General features: G+C 47.2%; 1 protein-coding gene across 2 annotated transcripts in view; it reads right to left on the reverse strand.

The window, feature by feature from the left end:
• Positions 1-3615: 3615 nt before the first annotated feature.
• Afap1l1 (actin filament associated protein 1 like 1) overlaps positions 3616-23992 on the reverse strand; it is a 59602-nt gene continuing 39225 nt past the window's right edge. Inside the window, exons 10-19 of one of the 2 annotated variants that reach the window (XM_052742279.1) lie at positions 21727-21820; positions 21356-21508; positions 19224-19435; positions 17311-17456; positions 16613-16685; positions 14849-14960; positions 11429-11593; positions 9009-9190; positions 6825-6953; positions 3616-4699 (exon numbers count right to left, since the gene is read on the reverse strand). In XM_052742279.1, the coding sequence (XP_052598239.1) occupies positions 4676-4699; positions 6825-6953; positions 9009-9190; positions 11429-11593; positions 14849-14960; positions 16613-16685; positions 17311-17456; positions 19224-19435; positions 21356-21508; positions 21727-21820 (1290 nt within the window). In that variant the 3' untranslated portion in view covers positions 3616-4675. Of the gene's footprint in view, positions 4700-6824; positions 6954-9008; positions 9191-11416; positions 11594-14848; positions 14961-16612; positions 16686-17310; positions 17457-19223; positions 19436-21355; positions 21509-21726; positions 21821-23992 lie in introns of both variants that reach the window. The other variant, XM_052742278.1, reaches the window with a different exon arrangement.

The following is a 23992-nucleotide window of genomic DNA, read 5'->3' on the forward strand; positions in this document are numbered from 1 at the left end:
AGATTTAAATACGGGGAAAGGGTATGGTAAGGTCAGACTGGAGAATTGGCTAGAGCCGGTCTCGTGAGTGATGAAATACTGCAGCCTGGTTGCACCTGCCCCAGTCACTCCCACGATTTTTTCTTCCATGGCTGTTTTCTAACTTAACTGTGTGTTCATGGTGTATGCTCAGTTGTTTCTGCTCACTCAAATCTAAGCGCTTTCAAGGCAGAGCTATATTTTATTGTCTAATTCTGATTGTAGTAACTTGACAACAGGTATGACTCGGGCCTGTAATTCCAGCCACTCCGGGCTAAGGCAAGAGGATCACCAGCCCGAGAGCCGAGAATACACAGCTCAGTGGTCGAGTGCTTACCTAGCGCATGCAACGACCTTTCCTCGGTTCTGTTAAAAAAAAAAATCCCTTGGCTGTTCAGAGAAAATTGAAGCGTGTAAAAAGAGGTAGAGAAATGCAGGGCGGTGGTGGTGCACGCCTTTAATCCCAGCACTCTGGAGGCAGAGGCAGGCAGATCTCTGTGAGTTCGAGGCCAGCCTGGTCTGAAGAGCGAGTTCCAAGACAGGCTCCAAAGCTACACAGAGAAACCTTGTCTCAAAAAATAACGCCGGGCAGTGGTGGCGCACGCCTTTAATCCCAGCACTCGGGAAGCAGAGGCAGGCGGATCTCTGTGAGTTCGAGGCCAGCCTGGTCTACCAGGAAAGGCGCAAAGCTACACAGAAAAACCCTGTCTCGAAAAACCAAAAAAAAAAAAAAAAAAAAAAGAGGTAGGGAAGACAAGACTGTTTTTATTAGGGTTGTTGACAGAGGGGCTTACTCTGAAGCCCTAAACTCATACTTCACCTTCTGCAGGTGCTGGGTTTGCAGTGCCAGGCCATCTTACCCCATATCCCCTCACATAGTGTAGTTACAGAGAAACCTAACTAGCTGGTGTAAGTCTCTGTGCTTACATCCTATTTTCTCAGCATTTTATCTTGTGTATGAGTACACACATGAATACATGTAGTCAGAGGACCATTTGCAGTAGCCTTTGTCTTTCTACTCTGTGGGTCCTGGGGCTTGAAGTCAGGTCATCAGGCTTGGTGGTAACCCCCTTTTACCTGCTGAGCAGTCTGGCCAGCCCAAGATGTAGATACATTTTAGGGCTTTACTGGGTGTGGTGGTGCATGACTTTAATCCCAGCACTTGGGAGGAAGAGGCAGGCAGATCTCTGTCTGTTTGAGGCCAACCTGGTCTACACATCAAATTCTAGGCCAGTCAGAGATAGATGGGAAACCCTCACCACCCCCAGACAGTATTTCTCTGTATAGCCCTGGATGTCATGGAACTAACTCAAGACCAGGCTGGCCTCAAACTCAGAGATTCACTGAGTGCTGGGAATAATGTGATCCTTCTTTAAAACAACAACAACAACAACAACAAATTAGTGGTTTTGGATGAAGGGAAGTCTGAGTGTGAAGATGAACTAGTGATTGTGGTTTCAAGCTTAATTACTGAGTAGATCTTAAAGTCAAAATGAGTAAAAATTAATTTAAAAAAAAGGATTTGGGACATGTTCCTTCAGCACTCTGAATCCTCACCAAAATATAGCTTACTTCTAGCAACTTGGGTCAGACATTGCCTTCTGCCAGTTCATGAGTTCCATGAGGACAGAGACAGTCCCCTCCCCCTGCCCCCCCAGACAGGGTTTCTCTCTGTAGCTTTGGAGCCTGTCCTGGAACTTGCTCTGTAGACCAGGCTGGCCTCATTCACAGAGATCCGCCTGGCTCTGCCTCCTGAGTGCTGGGATTAAAGGTGTGTACCACCACTGCCTGGTTTAGAGACTTCTGTATCTTTGATCTCGTCCAAGGCCCAGCTCAGATGTGACAGCCAACACACCATCATCATCTTCATGTGGTGCTCTCTGAGAATAAAGTCTAGGTGGGCAGCTTATGAACTCTTCAGATAAGAAACTTGAGACTGAGCAGTTGGTGAGCCTGTGGAAGCTTTGCCCAGTGAGGATGAGTGACAGGAGGAATCTAACACTTCAGTGTTGGCAAGGCTGGAACTTTAAGTTCCTCTCAGAATGTGGCCTGAGAAGACATTTGAACAAGCGAGTATGGGAGCTGGTGTCTGTTTAGCAGTTTACTTACACTTCTTTTAGCTGCACAGCTTAGACCATGTACATATATGTGTATGTATATATCCATCCATTCATATACATGTACATACAGTTGTGTGCACATGTGTTTTGAGACAGGGTTTGTGTAGCCCTGGTTGGCCTAGAACTCCCTATGTAGACCAGGCTGGCCTTGAAGTTGGCTTCTATTTATATATTTATTAGGTGCAAGTGTGCTTCTGAATGGAGATCACAGAAGAGACGGAGATTTGGAGTTAAGAAATAAGGGTTCTAGAATCACACTGCACTGCAGAAAAATAAGTTATTTTAACTGAGCTCACAGAATCTTAGTGTCAAGTACAGGCATAATGCTTGGAAAGGCAATAAATACCAGAGCTGGCTACACTATTTTAAAAAATATTTTTATGTTTAGTGTGTGTAGGTGTGTATGGGTGCCACAGTGTGTGTGTGTGTGTGTGTGTGTGTGTGTGTGTGTGTGTAGGTCAGAGGGCTGCCTATGGCAGTTGGTTCTCTCCATCCTTTCATATGGGTTCTGAGGATTAAACTCAGGTCCTCAGGCTTGGCAGCAAGCCCCCTTACACCCTCTGAAACATCTTGCTGGATTCTGGGTACATTATTTAAAAGACAAGAGTAAAATGCAGAAAAATTATTACAGAGAAACATTTTCAAGAAGGCAGCAGCCGAGGGTCAAGGCGAGCACTGGGTGTACACTGAGCACGGGCCTCAGGTGACACAGGCTGTTGGTGCCTGACAGGTGGCATGTCCTCCTGTGTATTAATGATTAATGATGCAGGGCCCTTTCTTCTTTGAGCCCAAGATCCGCTTGTGGAAAAGGCATTTAATGCTAAAATAACTGCCCAAGAAAGAGTGTGACAGATACTTAAGACACAGTGGTGGGTGCCACTTAGAAGATATATCTTAACAAGGAGCACTGGCAGATGTGGGCTTTGTCATTGAAGACACAGGTACAGTTTGGAATGAAAACCCTCCCTTTGGATTAGATGCCTTTTGAGAGCCATTACTATTTAAATCATTTTTTTTCCTTAGCAGAAAAAACAAAGGTTTTTGAGTCAGACCTTTCTCATCTAGCTGATTCTAAAATCCACTTCTGACTTGGGCATTTTCAACTTTAAACAATATAGAAGATGTTTCTCACGATTTATCTCACTAAATACCCACCAGGAGTCTTGGGAGGAGAGTATAATCACTTAGCCTGTTCTCACAATGAAAGCCAGAGGGGTTGAATGACTTTCCTGAGATAATCCTGCAGTTAGCAGCAGTCAGCCCTGTCTGGACACAGAACCATGACCCCTAATGTGTCTGCCCTACCAGTGAGGTGACTTGCCTGCTCCAGTCTCTAGCTGCTTCAAAGATTGGTAAGGTTTCAATGAGGCTGAAGTATGTTAAGCCTTAGGTGGGTAACATACCAAGACTAGCAAACCATCCGCTGGTTTTTCTGAGACACACAGCTTCCCCCCACTCCCCAAGTGCCAGCTACCTCTCAGAGTTGAACAGTTTCATCTTTATTGGAGATGAATATGTTAAAAATCAACCTAAAAGCCCAGTGTTGAGACAGTCATGAATGGCATAGAAAAGAGGTTGCCTAGGACTTGAGGTCCTATAAAAATATCAAGTGTTTGGAAAAGGCTTAGCACCCTTGTGGCAGAAATGAGCCACCATCCTGTTGGTTTTCCTCAATAGTTTCACTTCGTAGCAGATACGGAGACAGGCTTGTGGGTCTCCTTGTACAAGATGAAGACTTCATTAGGCTGAAGACAGTCTTCCAACCACAGACAGCCCCAGGAGCCTCGATGTCACATTAAATAGGTAAGGACTTGACTGACAGCAATTGACTCCACCCTCCAATGCATGCAACAGTGTGTGGGCATTCAAACTTCATACTTCTGCCACTGTGAGTTTAAAATGGGCCAGCTGATCAACCCTCTTTACCCTCCGACTACTCGGCTAATCTGGTTTTAAAATGCACAAACCTGGAAGGTTCTAGTGGCTGTACTTTGCCTGGCTCTAAAACAGATGAAGAATGACTGTGGAATTTGTTTGTTCTCAGTAGCCTTTGTTCACTGGTGCACAGGCAGGGATATATTGACTTTCCGGTCCGTTCCCCTTGCCCGGAGGTTGTCTGTAATGCCCAACAGGGATGCAGGCTGCCTAAGTGTTTCCAGGTGATGGAGTGTCTTCTTTCGTCATGACACTACCAGTGCTTCTTCGCTGTCTTCCTTTGCCTAAGGGCTGGGACTGGGATGCTGAGAAAGGATGGGATGGCTTATTCACATGCGCTTTCACTGCTTCAGAAGGCAAAGAGACCCAACAAAACCTTCACAGCTGTGCACGGTTCCATCTCCTGCCACTCTCTCCTCTCCCCTTTGTAAAGCCGGAAGGATGCTTCCCACTTCTCCTTTCCCACAGTCCTTTTAAAATCATGCAGACAATCAAGCTGGTCTTTAGGGTGCTCCAGTCTTTTCCTGATGTCTTTGTGAAGAAAGCATTTCCTCCTTAGGTGGACAAGCTGATACTCCTTCAGGATGGAATTCTCACTCTTCCTAGGTCTTCTTCATTTCCCATTCCTAAAGCACAGAAAGACAAGAAAAACAATCAGGTGTTGAGGGTTCTAGTGAGACCGTAGGTTGGAGCACTCACTGCATTCCGTATGAATAGCTCCACTGGCCAGCCAGAGACCATGGGGCCCTGCTCCTCAGTCTCTGTGACCTGAAGTTCTTTCTCCATTCTCAGCTGAGTAGTCAGGATAGCTTTTTGTTGTGTAGTGGTGGTGACAAGGTCTCACTATGTAGATCAGGCTGGCCTCAAATTCATGATGATCCTCCTGCTTCAGCCTCCAAAATGCTGGGATTACATACCTAGCCAGGGTGTTTTTTATTTATTATTGATTTGTTTACTGTATGTGTATGCATGTTTTACCTGTTTGTCTGTGCACCGTGTGGGTCTGGTACCCATGGAGGTCAGAAGAGGGTATCAGATCCCTGGAGTTACAGATGGTTGTAAGCCACTAGGTGGGTGCTGGGAATTGAACCCCAGTCCTCCACAAGAACAAGTGTTCTTAACCACTGAGCAATCTCTCCAAATCCCAAAATGGCCTTTGAAAAATGCACTTGGCATAAAAAAAAAAAAAAAAAGCTCAAATCTGCCCAGTCTGTTAAAATCCACAGTTCTTCCAATGGTCTGAAGTCTACAGATAAGGAACTGGCTGTAGCTCATTGACTCAATCTGGCTTATCTGCTTTCATACAATCTATCAGCCAAGAACATTTTATCACATCTATAAGCCCTTGGAAAAGATACCAAAAGAATAACAGTATTTTGTGACAAGTAAAAGTGATACGGAATTGAAATTTCAGTGCCTGTAAGTATTGGGACACAGTCATACTCTTCATGGTTATTGTCTGGGCCTGCTCTCCAGTCACAGCGGCAGAATTGACACAGGCTGTACAGCCCACAATGTGTGAAATAGTTCCTGAGAGGCCAAGGCCCTCCCAGGAGAAGTCTGCTGGCTCCTGGGCTGGGCACTCTGGCCTGCCTCTCGTTCTGGGTGCTCCCCCTTCTGCCTGCTTGTCCACAAACAAGTGAGGACTTGGCACACGCTCCTCTCTTTCTGGCTCCCCCATCCCTCCAGCCCCCGTTGGTTTCCTCACTCTCCTCGGGGCTCTGCTTGTGTGTGACCCACTGCAAAGGCCTTTGCTATCTCTCGCTTGTCATCTTGCTCCTCTTCCTCGGCTTTATTCTACTTCAGAGTACTTACTATGACCTGATCCCAGTCTTCATTTATGTATGCATGTGAAGTCTTACCTTCCCGAGTCCACGAGAAAAAGAAAGACTTGTTTGGGTTCCCTGCTATGTAGCTTTTCATCTTAAAGAAGAGGAAGCCCACTGGTCCACATTTCTTAGTCAGTAAGGCTGGGTACTTCTAGATCAAACGACCCAGGCAGATGTCAGCATTAGCTTTTCGAAGAGGTTTATTGGGCACACTGGCTGGGCTTGCTATCTTTTTTTTTTTTGAAATAGGGTCTCACTACATAGACCAGGCTGGTCTAGAAATCATGATCCCCCTGCCTCAGATTCAGGTGCTAGGATTGTAGGTGTGTGCAACTGTGCCTAATGTTGACATTTGCTTTTCAGTTCCCCACCATTTTACCTGTATCTTCTGAAATCCAGAAAACCCTGAAACAGGCATACTTTCTAGGTGTTTTGGCACAAACTCATTTGGTGGCAAAACCTGATGTGGTCTAATATAAGGTGTTTTCTGCTCCATGGTGTGGAGTTACTCGTATAGTTGAGAAATGTATTGGAGTATTTCCATTATATATGTGTTTCTAAAGCCCAAAATGTTCGTAACAGTTGTCTCCAAGAATTACACAGAAGAGGTTAAGGACCAGCATCATACAGTGAGCCCCCAGCCTCTCTGTTCTTGTGTTGGCTTCTTGCTTAGCCTTGGGCCAGATCCATTATCCCTGATCTCGTCTCCTCACTACCTCAAAATGCTGTTAGGCTCAGAAGCCAGACGGCAGCTTGTTAGAACCATGTTAATGAAGGGCAAGGAGTCTGGCTCTAGTGCGTGGCTGTACCGGCAGTTCCCTGCCTTTCTCGCCGCTAGGTGGCGTTCTGGCTTTTGGGGGTGGGTCCTGTATAAAAAGATCCAGATCTGTGACTTGCCATTAGCTAAGCTCTCTCGGCTTACCTTGGCCTTCTGTAACACCCTTCCTTGGTTGGAGGTCACAATGGATGGACTCCTCTTCCTCAGCTCAGAAACACAGTTGACCGGGAGAGATTGCTCTGGGGCATTGCTCTGCGGTTTATTTGTAGTTTCCTGTTCATGACAAACAAAACAAAACCCTTAAGTAGGTGAGATCCAGTGCTGTCCATTTGCACCCAACCTGCACTTAGAAGGGTGAGCTTTAAATTAGGAAGCACTAGGCAGCCCCGTGGTGGTGGCGCACACCTTTAATCCCAGCACTCGGGAGGCAGGGAGGCAGAGGCAGGCAGATCTCTGTGAGTTCAAGGCCAGCCTGGTCTACAGAGTGAGTTCCAGGGTCCAAAGGTACACAGAAAAACCCTGTCTCAAAAATCCAAACCAAACCAAACCAACAACAACAAAAAGCTACTGAACAGGGCAGGAGGCAGAAGATGCTGGGGGCTGGGAAGTAAAGACAGTGACAGGTAACGTCACAGAGCTCTCTCTATGCACCAGGCAGGCATTGTAAGAATGGGCTTTTCCATTAATCACCCCATTATAGACGAAATCAGGACGGTCAAGTTTCTATGCAAGGTGACATGGTTGCTTAGTATGAGAGCTGGATTCAAATCCCATAGCTACACTGTTTCTTTTGGGTAGTGCTGCTAGGGATTAAACACAGAGCTTCATGTATATGTGCTTAACTTCTCCTTGGTATTGTCTTTTTGTCTACACTATCTTCACCTGTTAAGTCTTCTGGGTAATTGCTTAATATTCAACTCTGAAAGTGGGTGTGCTGTCTTTTTTTTTTTTTTTTTTTTTTTTTTTTTTGAGACAGGATTTCTCTGTGTAGCCTAGGCTGTCCTAGAACTCAGCTTTGTAGACCAGGCTGGCCTTGAACTCACAAAGATCAGCCTGCCTCTGCCTCCCCAAGTGCTGGGATTAAAGGCGTGTGTCATCACCACCCGGCTGCTGTCTACCTTTAAGTTAACTTGACACAAGCTTCTGAGAGGAGGGAGCCTCAACTGAGAAAATGCCTTCATAAGATCGGGCTGCAGCCAAGAATGTAAGGCACTTTCTTAATTAGTGATTTACGGGGGAGGGCCCAGTCCATCGTAGGTGGTGCCATCCCTGGGGCTTGTGATCCTGTGATCTGTATGAAAGCAAGCTGAGCAAGCCAGTAAGCAGCACCCCGCCCCCTACGGCCTCTGCATCAGCTTCTGCCTCCAGGTTTCTGCCTTGTTTGAGTTCCTGTCCTGGCTTCCTTCTATGATGAACAGCAATGTGGAAGTATAAGCCAAATAAACCCTTTCCTCCCCAACTTGCTTTGTGGTCATGATGTTTCATCACAGCAACAGTAACCCTAACTAAGACGGTGTGAAACCTTAACAGCTAACCCTGCAAGGCATTTGGAAAAGACTTCTTTTTTCTAGCTCCAGAGGGTAACAAAAGGATCACAGGTGGTGGCAAAAGCAGAAGGGTTGTTGCTGAGAAGCCGCAGCTGTGAGGAAGGAATGGGTTCTAGTTGCTTCCCCAGGCCTCTGTGCATCAGGTTCCCCACCTGTGAACTGAAGTTGAGGCGGCCCCCAAAGAGAGGAAGTGTTGGGTAGCTTCAGATCATGGGGTGTGGTCTGCCCACATGGAGTAGCTTGGAATACAGCTCCCAGTGACAGCTCATACTTATCAGACAAGTCAGTTTTGTTGTCTAAGAGCAGGGAGGGCACCTAATCATTCAGCAAACACTCGCTATGTCCTACCATCCAGACTCCGTGAGAGGCTAGGGATATGATAAACAGCCTAACTCCTGCGGGTTGTTTTTTGGTGCTGGGGTTCTAACCTAATGTCTCATACATGCCAGGCATGTGCTTTACTATTGCACTGCACCCCTACCCCTCAAGTCTTAATAAAAACACAAAATACTTGGGGCAGGAGACAGTCACTACACAAGTAAGGACACACGTATGCCTGTGTTCTCTCTCTATTCTGGTTCAGTACTATGCAGATGAAGAATGTATATGACCACTGGTAATTTAGAGCAATGCTTCCTAATGGGGTAATCCTGCTCTCCTTGGGACATCTGGCATTTCTGGAGACACTTTTGACTGTCCTAACTGGGAGTGAGAACAAACGTAGTAGCAGTGTGTGAGGGGCTCGGAGGTGGCTGCCCCATGGAGAAGGCACTGGACTCACCTGGCTCTTGTTCTTCCTGCTGCTCATAGACAAGCCCAGGGCCGGGCCCCCTGCCAGGGACTGTTGCAATCGCTCCTTCACAGCCACCAGCTTCAGCTCCAGATCGATCCTCTGCTCTTCCTTGGCACGACACTGTGCTTCTAGAGTGGCCACGGCCTCCTCCAAGGCCTTCAACTTTGCTCCTGAGTCCAGAGACACTGATGAGAAAGTCTGTGGGGCCTCAGGTCCCATCTGTCTCTCCTGGAGGGCCTTTCCAGCAGTGTGGGTGCAGGTAAAAGATGGGTTTTGAGGTGGGTTACCAGCCACACCCTGTGGTGTGGCCGTCATCTACCCAGCCTCCATCTTTAGGAAACAGTACCCTAATATCCCACTGCAAAACCAATGGTGCCCTCTCCTTCCCTGTAGTTTGAGTGGTTGGGTCCCATGTAACTCGGGGGCCTGGCCCATGATCACCTCTCATCTTCCGCTCACCGTGACTGGATTAAGAATTAAAATGGGAGTGAATCCTGAGATTTGGGTGGTGGTCACTGGGAAGAGACTTCCCTTTTGCTGGGGTGTCCAGAGGACTGGGTGAAGGCTTGTACTGTGCAGCCACTGTGTCATCACAAAGGGGAAGAGAATGAGATCATTTGTTTCCCTAATACTTTACCACACATATCTGATCCATCAGTTTTCAGTTTGCATTTTTGTGTGTGATTTTGGTTCCTGTTACTTGTGTACTAGAATCATAGCACAGAGCTTTCCGCAGACCAGGGTTTCCGGGAGGACCTTGGCACTTATTTAGTTGAAGCCGACAAATCTTCATTAATACTTCTGTCATGCTAAGAAGCTCCATTTGTGTTGGGGGGAGTGGAGGGTGGAGATTGACCTTAAGGGTTTGCATACTAGGAAGAACTCTGCCACAGAGTTCTACACCCATAGCCCCCTATTTAAAAAAATCTTAAAAACACCCCCAAAATAGGGTCTCATGTAGCCCAGGCTTGCCTCAGACTCTACAGAGGAAAATGCCAGCCTCCGAAGTGCTGGGATTATGGTGCCTGGTTTATGTGGTACTGGAGAGTGAACCCAGGGCCTTGAGAATGCCAGACAGGCATTATACCAGTGAGCCACAGCGCTAGCTCAGTCCAGAATCATCTCCATCCTTGAACTTCCATTAGAAGGTTTTATAGTCATGCTTTAGTAGTTGTTTGTTGAGTTCTTACTACGTACCGCTGTCCTAGACCCTTGGAATAGATCAGTGAAAAAAACAGGCAAACATTTCCACTGATATGAATCTTATATGTGTATGACAAAAATAAGTAAAAATGAATATAACAACTTATGTATACTGCAAATTAATATAGACAAAAACGTTGGCTAGAATAGTCAGTCTTCTCCCAATCATGGTTCTTACCGCTGGGAAGTTTCTGTCCTTTTTTGTTTGTTTGTATGAGTGATTGAGACCAGGGCCTTACACATGCTAGACAAGTGTTCTACCATTGAGTTACATCCCTAGCCCCACAATTTTTTCTTACACTGAAACCAAACTGCTTTCCCTTGCCATCCTCCTCTGTGTTTATTCTCTCTTTCAATTTTTTTTTTTTTGATTATGTAACCTTGGCTGTCCTGGAAGTTGCTATGTAGACAAAGCTGGCCTCCAATTCATGGACATCTGTTTGCCTCTGCCACCTGAGTGCTGGGACTAGAGGTGTGCACCACCACACATGGCTCCGTGTGTTCATTCTCTGGTTGACCAGAAGTCCTCATCTTAGTCCATTGTGATCTATATGGATGGGCTCAAGGTTGGGCCCCTGAATTCGCCTGAACCATCTTGATGTAGTGTTTTGTTCTTAGGGAAAGGCCTATAGGTTCTGTGCTCCAAAAGGGCCATGTGTCTTCTAGGCAGGACTTCCTATTCCCCAGAACACATGGGAGAAACCCAGGCAGAAGTGTGGTGAACTTAACTTACCAGCTAGGTAAGAATTCAAAGAAACAGAGTGGAAAATGGGGTTAGAGAAGCCCAGGGCAGGCAGGGCCTGTTGAGGTCTCTGGATTTCAGAAGCGGATCCTGGAAAATACCACTGTTCCTCACACCTAGTCCTGGGCCACCGTCTTACATCTAAGTGAATGAGGGTGGGGCCCAAATAGTCTTACTTCCGAGATGCCCAGGAAGCATGCTTCTGCTCTCCACACTGCTGTAGGCAGGTCGCCTCTTACCACAGTGAGGTCCACAGTACTGGGGGCTTTCCATGTGCTATCTGGAAGCACTTACTCAACTGCCAGCACTTTCTTTAATCACAATGAATGATACAGAGGAGGAGAAGGGGGCAAAGTCTACCTCTTCTGGGTGGGAAACTAGGAAATCTGTGTAAGAGGCACAATAAGGGGAGGTCTCAGGCTGAGGTGCCCTTGTGCACCCAGGGCCACACCTTGGCAGGTACCTGGGTTGTTCCGGATGGCTTCCTTCAGCTCCTTCTTCTCCTGTCGCAAAGCCATGAGTTCTGTCCGAATCATCTCCTTCTCCTTTTCCAGCCTCTCTTTTTCTACCAGGTACCTGCGGGCATCCTCCTCAGCCCGGTTCTTGCCGTACTTGTATTGATTGGCACCTACAGAGATACAGGACAGCAAGAGGTCCTCAGGTCTGACCTCTGGTGAGGTACACATGGGGTGTTAGCTTGCCTCTCACCTCAACTTCATCTGCAACACAGGGATGTTTAGGTCCACTTATTTAAGTGTAGTTAGCGTGAATCTGCCAAGGAATAGAAGGAACAGGGAGGCTGCACAGCACAGGAACTCGGACCCAGGCAGATCAGGGTTTGCATTCCTTCTTTACTGGGTGTGTGATGTCACACCAAATGACTGGTGTGCTCTTGTGCCTTTCCCCAAAGCCTCAGTGTCCTTATGCACAAATAAAGATACTGCTAACAGCTTCCAGCGTGCAGAGGTTTAAATGCTATAATCAAGGAAAAGTGCTTAACATAGTACCTGACAAGTGATGAGTGCTTAATAAATGTTAGGAGATAATGATAGTAGTATCATATAATCAAGCAAAATTTGTGATGTATATATAACCCATTTTGCTTTGTAGAAAAATGCGCTTTGAATGAGTCAAGTCTCAGATATTTATGATAAAGGAAGATACCTACATATAACTCAGATCAGACCCAGGCCAGTGTCAGACCCTGCTAATTGTATTGCTGGGGAAGGGTGGGAAGAGAGAAAGCCCCAAGACTGTACTGTAGGTCCAACATAATGGCAAACAGCAAGTACCCAGAACCATGTTGCTCACTCAGTGTATGCTACGCTCAGCCACTTGCTTGAATTCCCGTTTAACCTTCCTCTATTTTATTATTCATGTGTAACTTATTTGGCTCTACTTACTATTAGCTGTTTGTTTACTACTCTGTTTTACTGCCGAGGAAGCCAGGCATAGAAAGGTTAGGTCCCACTGTTTATGGCTCTAGAGACAAGTGGAACTTATCTCTAAGTGTCTGTCTTACTCTAGGTGATAAAATCACAAGCACAGAATCTTTACATGTGGTATCAGTGGTCTCAAAGAGAGCAAACAAGCCATCTGTACAACAGGGGATGGCCCAGACACCACACCTGCCGACTTGGATTCCAGCTTCCAAAGCTAGGAGAAATGAGCTGTTGTTTTTAAAAAGGTCATCTAGCTTAGGACCTTTTGTTACAGCAGACTGAGGACCAGTCTTTCCTCCTGTGTGCCTCAGGATGTCACTGGGCTACACCATGTGGCTTCTAGTTTCTCCAGGAAACATGTGACTTACAGGCCCTGGGATGGGGGTGGGGAGGCCAATGGCCCTCAGCCAGATCAGTCCCATTTTCACAGCTCTTACAATCTGGGCTCTTGTGTGAGAGATTTGATTTAAAAAACAGGTCTAGGTTTTTACTTTTTGTTGTTGTTGTTGATATTTTGTGATTTCTTTACTCTGATATGTTGACTTCTGTTTTCTACTTTGCTTATCCATTGATTTTTATTTTATTTTTTTTTTTTCAAGATAAGGTTTCATTATGGAGCTTTGGCTGTCCTGGAACTCACTATACAGACCAGGTTGACCTCAAACTCACAGAGATCTGCCTGCTTCTGCCTCCGGAATGCTGGGATTCAAAGTGTGAGCCACTGTGCCCGGTGAATTTATTTTTTCATGACAGGGTCTCACTGTGCAGCACTGGCTAGCCTTTTTATTCATGCAGACGAGGCTGGCCTGCAGCTTGTAGTGATTTTCCTGTCTTTGTCTCCTGAGCGCTGGGAGTGCAGCGTGTCAATTACATGAAGAACAGTTTTCCATTTTAAAACAGGCCTTTTCAAAGCCCTGTACTTCCAGTGCCTAAGCATGAAGCGTCACAAGAACATTATGCATCCCTCCCTCATTCTGAGGGAACCAGACAGGAGAAAGGACCTGTTCAAAGTTACATGGCAGTGTCGCAGTCAAGTGAGAATGAAGACAGATCTGAGTCTCAGGAGCAATGATTTATACTAATGCAATGGAGGGAGGGGACAGAAAAGTTTTTCTGTTTTTGTTTTTCTTTCCCTGAGACAAGGTTTCTCTATATAACAGTCCTGGCTGTCCTGGATCTCGCTCCACCTGCCTCTGCTTCCTGGGTGCTGGGATTAAAGGCATGCACCACCACCACCCAGCCAGAAAAAATTTTTTCTTTTTAAAGATGTCTTCAAAAAGCAAAGAGTAGACTGTCCAGGTGCAGGGGAAAGACACCTTAAGAAGCAGCCCTTTGTCTTGTAGGAAGATGGCTTGCTCTCGATGATCTCAATGAGTCCCCTGTGTGCTCTGGAAAGCACAGATGGAACATAGAAGTGAGCTGTGGATCTTGTGGCACCCCTGCTCAGGGACTGCGGAGGGATTGGTTATCTGCTTACTACCCTAGATCAGAGATCACAAACTCTGGTCCTTTGGAGAAGACAGGCTTAGAGATAAGCCCCCCCCTCTACACACACACACACACACACACACACACACACACACACACACATACCTGTATATGCTTATATACCTTTAAACACTCTACTATTTTACAGATAATACACATGCAGTATAGAAACATTTAAATTAGGTGCTGGAGAGATGGCTCAGCAGTTAAGAGCACTGACTACTCTTCCAAAGGAACTGGGTTCAATTCCCAGCACCCATATGACAGTTCACAACTGTCTATAACTCCAAGATCTGACACCCTCACACACATACATGCAGGCAAACCACCAATGCAAATAAAATAAAAAATAAATTAAAAAAAGAAACATTTAAATTAGCAGCTAATATTAAGAATTCAAATGCCGGGTGGTGGTGACACATGCGTTTAATCCCACCACCCAGGAAGCAGAGGCAGGTGGATCTCTGAGTTCAAGGCTAACCTGGTCTACAGAGTGAGATCCAGAAGAGCCAGGGCTACACAGGGAAACCTTGTCTCAAAAATAAAAAAGAATTCACATGAACTTTCACTTTTGGCCTTTTGAATAATCAGTAAAAGCCGAGTGAGGTCTCCTGGGTAAGCCAAGTAGGGTCTATGTCTGGAGTTAGGACCTAAGCACTCCGGTCTCTCTGCAAACCTCCCTCTGCACTTCACTTCTCTCTGCCCTGACCACCCTCATGTTGTTACTTTCTTCCTGTTTCTCTTGCTGTGCTGGGGCCTGGGACCTTAGGTCTCACCATACCTGGCAGGTGTTCTCACACTGCCCAGTCTCCACTACTTTCCTTCGGGTAGAGTATTTCCTGATGGACTGCTTCTCCTCATTTCACTCCCTTACCCCTGGGAAAATCTTGCATTGAGAGCCCTGCAATGTTCTACTCTACCTCCCTTGAGCAGGTAGAGACCACGTGACTCACTGGAGGCATGGCGCTTGACTTTGACCTGTGGGTCCACACGATGGGACTTCTCACTGCAGGAGGAGGCATGACGCTTCACCTGAGCCCCGGTGGGACGCTCAGGCTCCTCATCCTGGGCAAGAGGGACAGAGGCAGAAGGTTATAATGCAGGCAGGGTTCAACACATTCAGACAGGGAGCTTCTGACCAGCACTTTTGAGATCTTGGCCGTACATAGACAGACTTGTGCAGCACTCTATGGTTTACAGACACTTTCGCTAGTGGTATCTTTTGAACCTCATACCTCTCTGTAGGAGGTAGAAGGCAACCATAGGCTGGAGTACTTACTGAGAGGACAAATGAGGCGGTTCAGGAAACTGGGTGACTGTCTTTATTACAGGCATTTCGTCCTCATATCATTTGAAAGCATTCTTCTGTTTTCTGAGTAGCTAACACAGTCTTCCCTCAGAAGAGGAGGAAAGGAGGGACGCGATGGCATGGAAGGGAGGTGCCAATGACAGACGGAAGTGACACAACGTGAACTGGCTGCATATTTGTGCTTTAAGGGTATTTCCCGGGGCTGGAGAGATGGCTCAGAGGTTAAGAGCACTGGCTGCTCTCCCAAAGGTCCTGAGTTCAAGTCCCAGCAACCACATGGTAGCTCACAACCATCTATAATGGGATCTGAAGCTCTCTCTGGCATGCATGCAGACAGAGCATTCATACCTAAAAATACATAAATAAAATTAAAAACTCTATCCCAAGCCGGGCGGTGGTGGTGCACGCCTTTAATCCCAGCACTCGTGAGGCAGAGACAGGCGAATCTCTGTGAGTTGGAGGCCAGCCTGGTCTACAAAGCGAGATCCAGGAAAGGTGCAAAGCTACACAGAGAAACCCTGTTTTGAAAAACCAAAAAACAAAAAAACCTCTATCCCATCTTCCCCTTAAAAAAGAGTATTTCCCATGCTCCAAGTCCAGTCAAGGTCTTGGAGGTCTGGTGTGATACACCACTGTCATTTAACTGTCTTACTAAGTTATTACTTACTGTTATTTCTCTGGACAGAACGTCCCACCGCCTGGGCACTGTGCTAATATCTTTCTTTCTTTTTAACATGAATCATTTCATTTTGTTCTCCAAACACTCCTGAGAAGAGAAAGACCCACACACCCATGTGGAGGTGGGAAGTGGGAAGCAGGGGGTCTGAAAAGCTGAGGTCCTTCTAACTCTAGCCTTCATATCTGAAATGCCAATTTTTGTTTTTGTTTGTTTTTTGGAGACAGGGTCTCCCTGTGTAACTATGGCTGTCCTGGAACTCACTCTGTAGACCAGGCTGGCCTCGAACTCAGAGATTCGCCTGCCTCTGCCTCTCAAGTGCTGGGATTAAAGGCGTGAGCCTCCACCGCCTGGCTCTATCTGAAGTACTAAGCCACTCAGCTACTAGCGTCTCTGCAACTGAGCAAAACCTTCAAGTTGCATTCAAGAAAGACCTTGGCAACAAAAGGGCAGGCTGGGGATGTTTCTAGAAAAGGGGGACCATGGAAGTGAGAACTCAAAGTATCGTCTAGTCCAGGCAGGGTCCTGGCTCACAGACGTGCCATTCCCTCAGCAGCTTTATTCCCTCTCCTCTAGATGCAAGGTCACCTGCTCGTATCTGGTTGCAATGGGCCTGGCTTCTGGTCCTTCCCCAGGAGAAGGCACAGGGCATGCCGCTGAGAGCAGACAGGTTTAGTGAAGAAATGGAGGACAGCTTTCAGCGTGTTACTAAGCAGTGTGAACAGACCGTACCTGCACCTTCTCATAAGGAACCTCATCGTAGACACGGGGCTCAGGCCACTGATCCTGGCAGGACCGTGCATACCTAGGACATGAAAGGGACAATGATGTTGGTGACACCTGCCTTACGGTAAGGTGGCTTATGCTGCCTTCCCGTCTTCTCTCATTTGATGCTGGCAGCAGTTTTTGTTTTTGAATTTTCACTCATTTTATTTCTTTTTATGTGCACTGGTGCCCGCATGTATGTCTGTGTGAGGGTGCCAGATCCCCTAGAACTGGAGTTACAGACAGGTGTGAACTGCCATGTGGGTGCTGGGAATTGAACCCGGGTCCTCTGGAAGAAGAGCTCGTGCTCTTACCACTGAGCCATCTCTCTAGCCCTGGCATTAATGTATATAGAACGGTCATGTGCTTGTGAGGACTGCATAGGCTCATGTGAGTGTCACAACTTTGACAACAGGTGGCTCATTCCCATCACCCTTTGCAAGTCGGAAGACAGGCCTCAGGATGGCGAGCAGCAGGTCATGCTTCCCCCCACATTGGTGAAGAGCATGCCATCCTTCCCAAGGAAGCAGTCTTCCTGAGCTTGCCCCTCCCCTCCACCCAGTGCTCAAGACTGCATGCAGAGCCTGGAAATGGAGGCAGGACTCACCCTCCCCCCCCCACCCCCGCCCCACCCCGGCGGGAGTGGGCCACGGAACCGCCCTTACAGGAAGGAGTTTCGTCCAGCACTAACAATGCTGGTTAGGGTCTCCACGTCCACGTAGTCATAGTGCAGGGCCTCTGGGGTGACTTTGGAACCCATCTCCACCAGCAGCAGCCCCAGCCAGCGGCCCATGTCCTCTGAACAGCTTGCCTGGGGGAGAAGAGGCACAGTGGAGTTCACTTTCACCCCGTGAAGCCTTCTGGCTGCTTGCTCACGTCAGAGAAACCCAAGAATGTTTATAAGTACTCAGTACTTACTGATGGAGGAAGAATTAGACTAGACACACATGCAGAAACCTGAGGCTCCTGAATTCTCTCCAGTATCTGCTCAAAAAACGACTTCCTCCAGGATTACTTCTGTAAGATGGCACACCCCTTACTCTCCACCCTCTGGTCTTTCACATCTGACCATTTGGATAAAAACAGCATTTAGGTGTTCTCAAAACTCCTTCCTTCCCTCTTTTTCTTCCATGCTGGGGATCAAACCCAGGGCGCCTTGTGTATTCAAGGCCTGGCTTTACTAGTGAGCCACACCCCCAGCCTGAAGACATACATTGCTTTTAAGTTATTTTTATGTTAAGTGTACGACTGATGGTTCTGCCTGCATGTATGTCTGTGTGCTGCATTAATGCCTGGTGTCTGCAGAAGCCAGAAGAGGGCATCTAATCGCCTGGAACTGGAGTTAAAGATGGTTGTGAGTCACCTCGTGGGTGCTGAGAATCACGACAGTGTTCTCCGCCAAAGCAGCAAATGCTTTTAACCCCTGAGCCATCTCTCCAAGCCTCCATCCTTATAATTAATTCTCTAAATTGGAAATGGCTCATATAACTCAAATTTTTCTTAAACTGTAGTTCCCAAAGCATTATAGTACCACTTATAGGAAAATTCCCCAGAACAAACTGCTGGCTAGGTAAACATATCCTTAATTCTGATTTAAAGAACATTATCACAAAGTCAGTTAGCTAGTAGTAGCAAACTTAAATTTTAAAGGGAAAAAAAAAACCCTGGAAAACGCTGTGTACATTAAGGGAAATAAGAGATTCAACAGGAAGATGCAGAGGTAATAGTTGAAACTGAAAAACAGAGGCAGATGGAGAGGTTCCCAGCACTCTGGAGCCTTGAAAAGCACATGGCTGCCCTGGCCTCTGTTTGTCTATAAGGTGAGGAGGTGGACATTTGAACTTTCCTCCTGTGTCAACATTTTGAGTTCTAAACATCCAAAGGGCTGTCACATGGAGGACTGTCTGTGTGCTCTGGACACCCTCCGAGAGGAGGGCGGTGCCCGCAGGTAGGAAGGGCAGGGAGCAGGCGCCACTCACGCGCTGTTCAGCATGAGCTTGCTGAGCTCAGTGTGTGCTGGACACTGTGCAGGATCTAGAAAAGTAAATATTGTACAAAAATATGGCCGTGGCCCTGCCAGTAGGGAGCTGGAAGGATTTTAACTCAGCGTGGGGAAACTCTTTGTAGAGACTGGAGTTGCTCAGCGGGAGGGACAGGCACCCCGAAGGGCAGTGGTTTTCTGAGGTCGATGGTTCCTGCCAGGAAGGTCTGAGAGAGAACTCCAGAATCAGATCCCAGTCAGACCACAGGAGATGCCTGTTGGACCTGGAACTTTAAGGTCAGGGCAAATAAGCAGACCTGGGCTCTAGACTGAGGGCTGCCAGAATTAGGGTATAAAAACACAGAGTGCTCTGTTAGGTCTGAACTTCAGATAAACAACAAATAACTTCAGTGCGGGTGTGTCTCCAAATTGTCCGGGATACTTTCATATTAAAAACATGATTCCTTGTTTATTTGGAATCCCAGCATACCTGTGTTACCTGACTAGCACGTTGGGTTCTTCCTCCAAAGTTCCTAAGGTAGAGTAGCAACAAGACCCCCACCCCCCCCCAGGGCTACCTGGACTCTCTCCTCTCACCTCCAGGATGGCCACCTCCTGCCGATTGCGCAGGATCCTGAAAGCAAACGGGTGCCTGGGTCCGAAGCCTGGGGCTACCTCACAGCCCCCGAGGGCAATGGCGTTCACGTGGGTGTGCAGGTCTGTGCGGTCTTTGTGGAAGTAGAGAGTGTTGCACTTGAGACGGCACCACCGTTCCTTCCAGCCTTGGTTTACTAGCACATTTAGGTAGCCTGGAACAAAGAGGCAGCGGGATGACCTCTTTAGAGCTCCCTGAGGGCTGTCCACACAAGCCTTGGGATCTAGCGGGCAGGAAGGCCCGCGGCACCTTGGGCATCCTCTTCTTTGAGTCTCAGCTGCCCGACTGTGAGTGCTCATTGACAATGCCATTCACGCATCCTTTTACAGCCCCAGGACCACACCAAGTGGGATGGAAATGGCCGACGACAATACTACAGAAGATGTACAAAAGCTACACCTGCCCCTTCCATTCCCCATTAACGAAGCTGAATTTGTTGCCGAAAGACGGAAAATGATGGCCGATGCTGGCACCTAGCGGCAGCATGGAGAAACGCCACCGTCTAGCCACGGTAAGGATTTATAAACCTAAGCGGACGGCTGGCTGTGCAACTGACCACAGATGGAGTGAGAATCTCCTCTGAGCATTTTAGGCTTTTATTTATTTATTTTATTTTTTCTTTACCACAGCATTCTATGATTCAGTGGTCATAAAATATTTCTTTATAATCACAGCTTTTATTAATTAATTAATTAATTTTATTTTTGGAGGCAGAGTTTCTCTGTGTAGCTCTTGCTGTACCGGGAACTCGCCCTGTAGACCAGGCTGGCCTTGAACTCAGAGATCTGCCTGCCTCTGCCTCCCAAGTGCTGGGATTAAAGGTGTGTGCCACCACTGCTGGGCTACAATTATAGCTTTTAAACTAATATATATATATATATATATATATATATATATATGTTTAAACTAATATATATATATATTATTGTTTGTTGGTTTGTTTTTTCGAGACAGAGTTTCTCTGTGTAGCTTTGGAGCCTTTCCTGGATCTTGCTCTGTAGACCAGGCTGGCCTCAAATTCACAGAGATCTGCCTGCCTCTGCCTCTCAAGTGCTGGGATTAAAGGTGTGCGCCACTACCGCCATGTAAACTAATATAATATTTCTGCATATCCGAAATAGATGATTTTATTTTTTGATATGTTGGATATGGAACCTAGGACCTCACACAGCTTGGCAAATGTTCTGTCATTGAGACACACTCCATCCCCTTTAAAACAGGTGATTATCTACTGGATTATAGTACATGGACCACAGCACTTGTAGGAGACAAGTGATGCCTTCTCCGCCAGACACTTTTTACTAACATGTATTTATCTTGAAAAGTACTTAATATTTTTTATCCCAATTTCCTTACCAGACTAGGCTATAATCTACATACAGTTACATTTATATGTATATAAACCAGAATCCACTGCCCTTCAAGGTGTTTGACCCTGCTGGCAAGCAACTCCAGTCTCTACAAAGAGTTTCCCCATACTGAGTTAAAATGCTTCCAACTCCGTAAGGGCAGCAGCCATGTTTTTGGGTAACTTATTTTTTTTCTATAGCTTATAAAGGCCAGGATATAAGCTACATATACATATACATATAAATGAAACGTATCTACTTTTGTTGCTGTTTGTTTTTGAGATAGGGTCCCATGTAGTCCAGGCAGGTCTCTGGACTTGAACTTGCTGTGCAGACACAGATGACCTTGAACTCCTGATCCTGCTGCTTCCAGCTCCCTGGTTCTAGAATTACAGGTATATATGACCAAGGCCAGCACACCTGGCCAGTTAGATGCTGTGAATTCACTCCTCTCTCTTATTAGCAGAAGGACACTCATATAGATGGACGGTGGTTTGATTCAGGTCACAGGAATCATAGATATGATGGTCAGTGGATTTTCCTTTCTCTAGGCAATCCTTTCACCCATGGGAGTGAAGGGATGCATGCCATGGATGTTGATAGAGTGGAGTCTAGCCATCCAGAGGAAAGGGCTAGGGGCTGAGGCACTGACGGTTTCCTGGAATCAGCTCCAGGAGCCCGGGTTCACGGGCCTGCACCGCCTTCTTCTCTGAGTCAGGACTTACCACAGCATGGAACCTCATTCTCACTGGAAAATGTCTGCAGGTCCTCGGCCAGCGCCTTCTTCTTGGAGAAACTGATGATGCGCGTGATCTTTCGGCCCGCAGCCCTGCTCATGGAGCCCTTTAGCTCAGCGAGGCTATTCTTCTTCCCTTTGCCTGGTGGCACAGGAGTGGGTCACGGGGGATGGGGAAGGAGGCCACGGTCCCACTTTTACCCATCTCTGGCCTTCCCAGCAGCCCTTGCAACCTGCACACAGGGACTAGCCTATAATTCTAGATATGAAAGGCCCAGTGACCTTCCTCAGGTTCCCAGGCTCTACCACGGTGTGCCTGTGGCAAAGTCCCTCCCATCTTTGACTAGTGGAAGCTCCTACCATGTTCACAGGCTTCTCGGCGGCCGAGGGTGGAGCTGCTGTCATTCAAGCCCAGGCTGTCGGAGTCTGAGTTCTGTTTCTCTTGGGACAATCTCTGGGGAAGGACATAGACAGCCTCACATCAGCAGGACTCTCAGAAGGACTCCCTTATTCACCCAGTCTTCTTCCAGTCCTCCAAGCAACAGCTTTCAGGTACCTGATACCACACCAATATTATCAGGAAGGTAGCAGTGACTGACACACATGGTCACATCTTTAGGTTACACTCTCCTGGGAGAGTGGGGCCATTAATTATAAGGCGTCGACAGTGATGTCCTGGAATATGCACTGTATGGCAAGTGATAGGGAGCAGGGCAAGCATTTAAGGAGGGTGTGAATGTAATCCAGTAGCACTGTAGGGATGGACAAGAGGGGGCGACCTTGGATGCTAAAGAGTCCCTGGACAAGCTGATCAGGATGAAGTTCCAGAAAGGGGTGAACCACGGTGACAGCATACAGGCAAAGGGGTGAGCTAAAAGATGTTTTCAGAGGAGTCATGATAAGACCCGATCGATGATCAGTGGACATCCACTACAATTCTACCTTGAATAAGAGGATGAAGGAACACACACACACACACACACACACACACCCTTTGTTGCCCGTCTATTGTTTTTTACTAATTATACCAACTGTGAAACAATCTTACCTTCATTGATTCATGAATAAATTCATACGCTCCAAAGGAGGCAGAGCCGAAATTATGGAAGAAATTATAATGCTGCTATTCCTTATTAGCTGTGGGAATGGGGAGGCACCTATCAGGAAGGGGATGAGCGGTCTAAACATTTGAAGAACCTTGTCTGTAGGTTTTGAAACTGAAGTTATAGCCCTGTTTGCTCTGCAACAGCATGTATATAGCAACTTTTCCATCAAGACGGGAAACACAGAGGAAGGCCGTGAGCACTTGGTAACGAATTCAGTGATGCTATTTCAGTCTCATGATCCCATGGAAAGAGACCCCACCAACACAGCATCCCAGCTCTTCTTCCACCCAAAAGACCATTGTAAGTACATCAGCTACACTCTCTCTGTACACTCAACCATGGCAGAGAACTCCATGGCACAGCCTGCCCTACAGCTGCTCTGTCAAGCCTTTGAACTGCACCAGAGGCCATACCATAGTGTGTATCCGCACATTCACACCCTTCTTCCAGGGCTGCTTTCCTATGGCCTTACTACTGGCAAAAGCTAAGTGTGGGCAGGGCTGGACTCCTCCTTCACTTCACAGGCATCCATGTTCCCGAATACTCCAGCCAGCCCAAGCTCCCAGTTCCATTTCCCATCCCTGTCCAGGACTAGCCTCTAACAGCTCCCCATCTCTAGACCATGCCACACAGGCTACTTTCAGGCCTACATTTTCTCTGCTCTACTGCCCATTCCTGGTGCTTAGAGCGCCTTTTTATTTTTTGACCTTTTCATCCTTGTCTGAAGCATCACTTCCTTAGGAATATTCTTGAAGCTCTGAGACAGGAGCATGCCTCTCAGAAACCGTCTCTTTGAGCTTGTACCCAGAGTAGCAGTTATAAAACAGTCTGATTGTTTTGACTCATGCCTGTCTGACCATTGGGCTGTAGGTGTAGTGGGGTCAGGGGTCATCCTGGTTTCTGCACAGGGCCTGGTACGGGTGGAGCCTCTCTACAGGATTTGCCCAGTGGTTGTTGGGGTGATCTGTTGCAGTAGCAGAGTCCTGAGTGGGCTTCAAGCCAGCCTGTGTGGGCTTAAATGCTGGCTCCGTTCCTTATTTACTATTGGACTTGGTTACAGCTTGTGCTTCTGAAAATCTGTCTCCAACACAAGCATTCCAGAAGTGGGACTTGTGAGAAGTGACTGGATCCTAAGGACTCTCTTCCTTCGGTGGATTTACTCATGGTTAAATTGAACGATCCCAAACTGATGGGAGGCAGTGGGACTTGTTAGGCCCGAAGTCACTGGAGGGCATGTCCTGAGAAGATATACACTTGGTCCCTTCCTGCCTCCCTGTTTGCTTTCTGTCTGTGATGAGGTGAATTGCATGGCCCTGCCTACGTTTCCTACCTGTTCCCATTATTGCAATCCAGCACCCTGACAATGCTCAGCCTCACCCGAGGCCTGCAGTACGTGGCCAGCTGACTGGGGGCCGAACCAAACCAAATCTTTTCTCCTTTGGCTGTTTATGGCAGGGTTGTCCCAGACACCAAGCTGACCACCAAGCACCTGCCACTTTGCACCTTAGCCACAGGGTGTG

Source organism: Peromyscus californicus, unplaced genomic scaffold (genome assembly GCF_007827085.1).
Source record: "Peromyscus californicus insignis strain IS unplaced genomic scaffold, ASM782708v3 Scaffold_17__1_contigs__length_78620276, whole genome shotgun sequence".
NCBI lineage: Eukaryota > Metazoa > Chordata > Mammalia > Rodentia > Cricetidae > Peromyscus > Peromyscus californicus.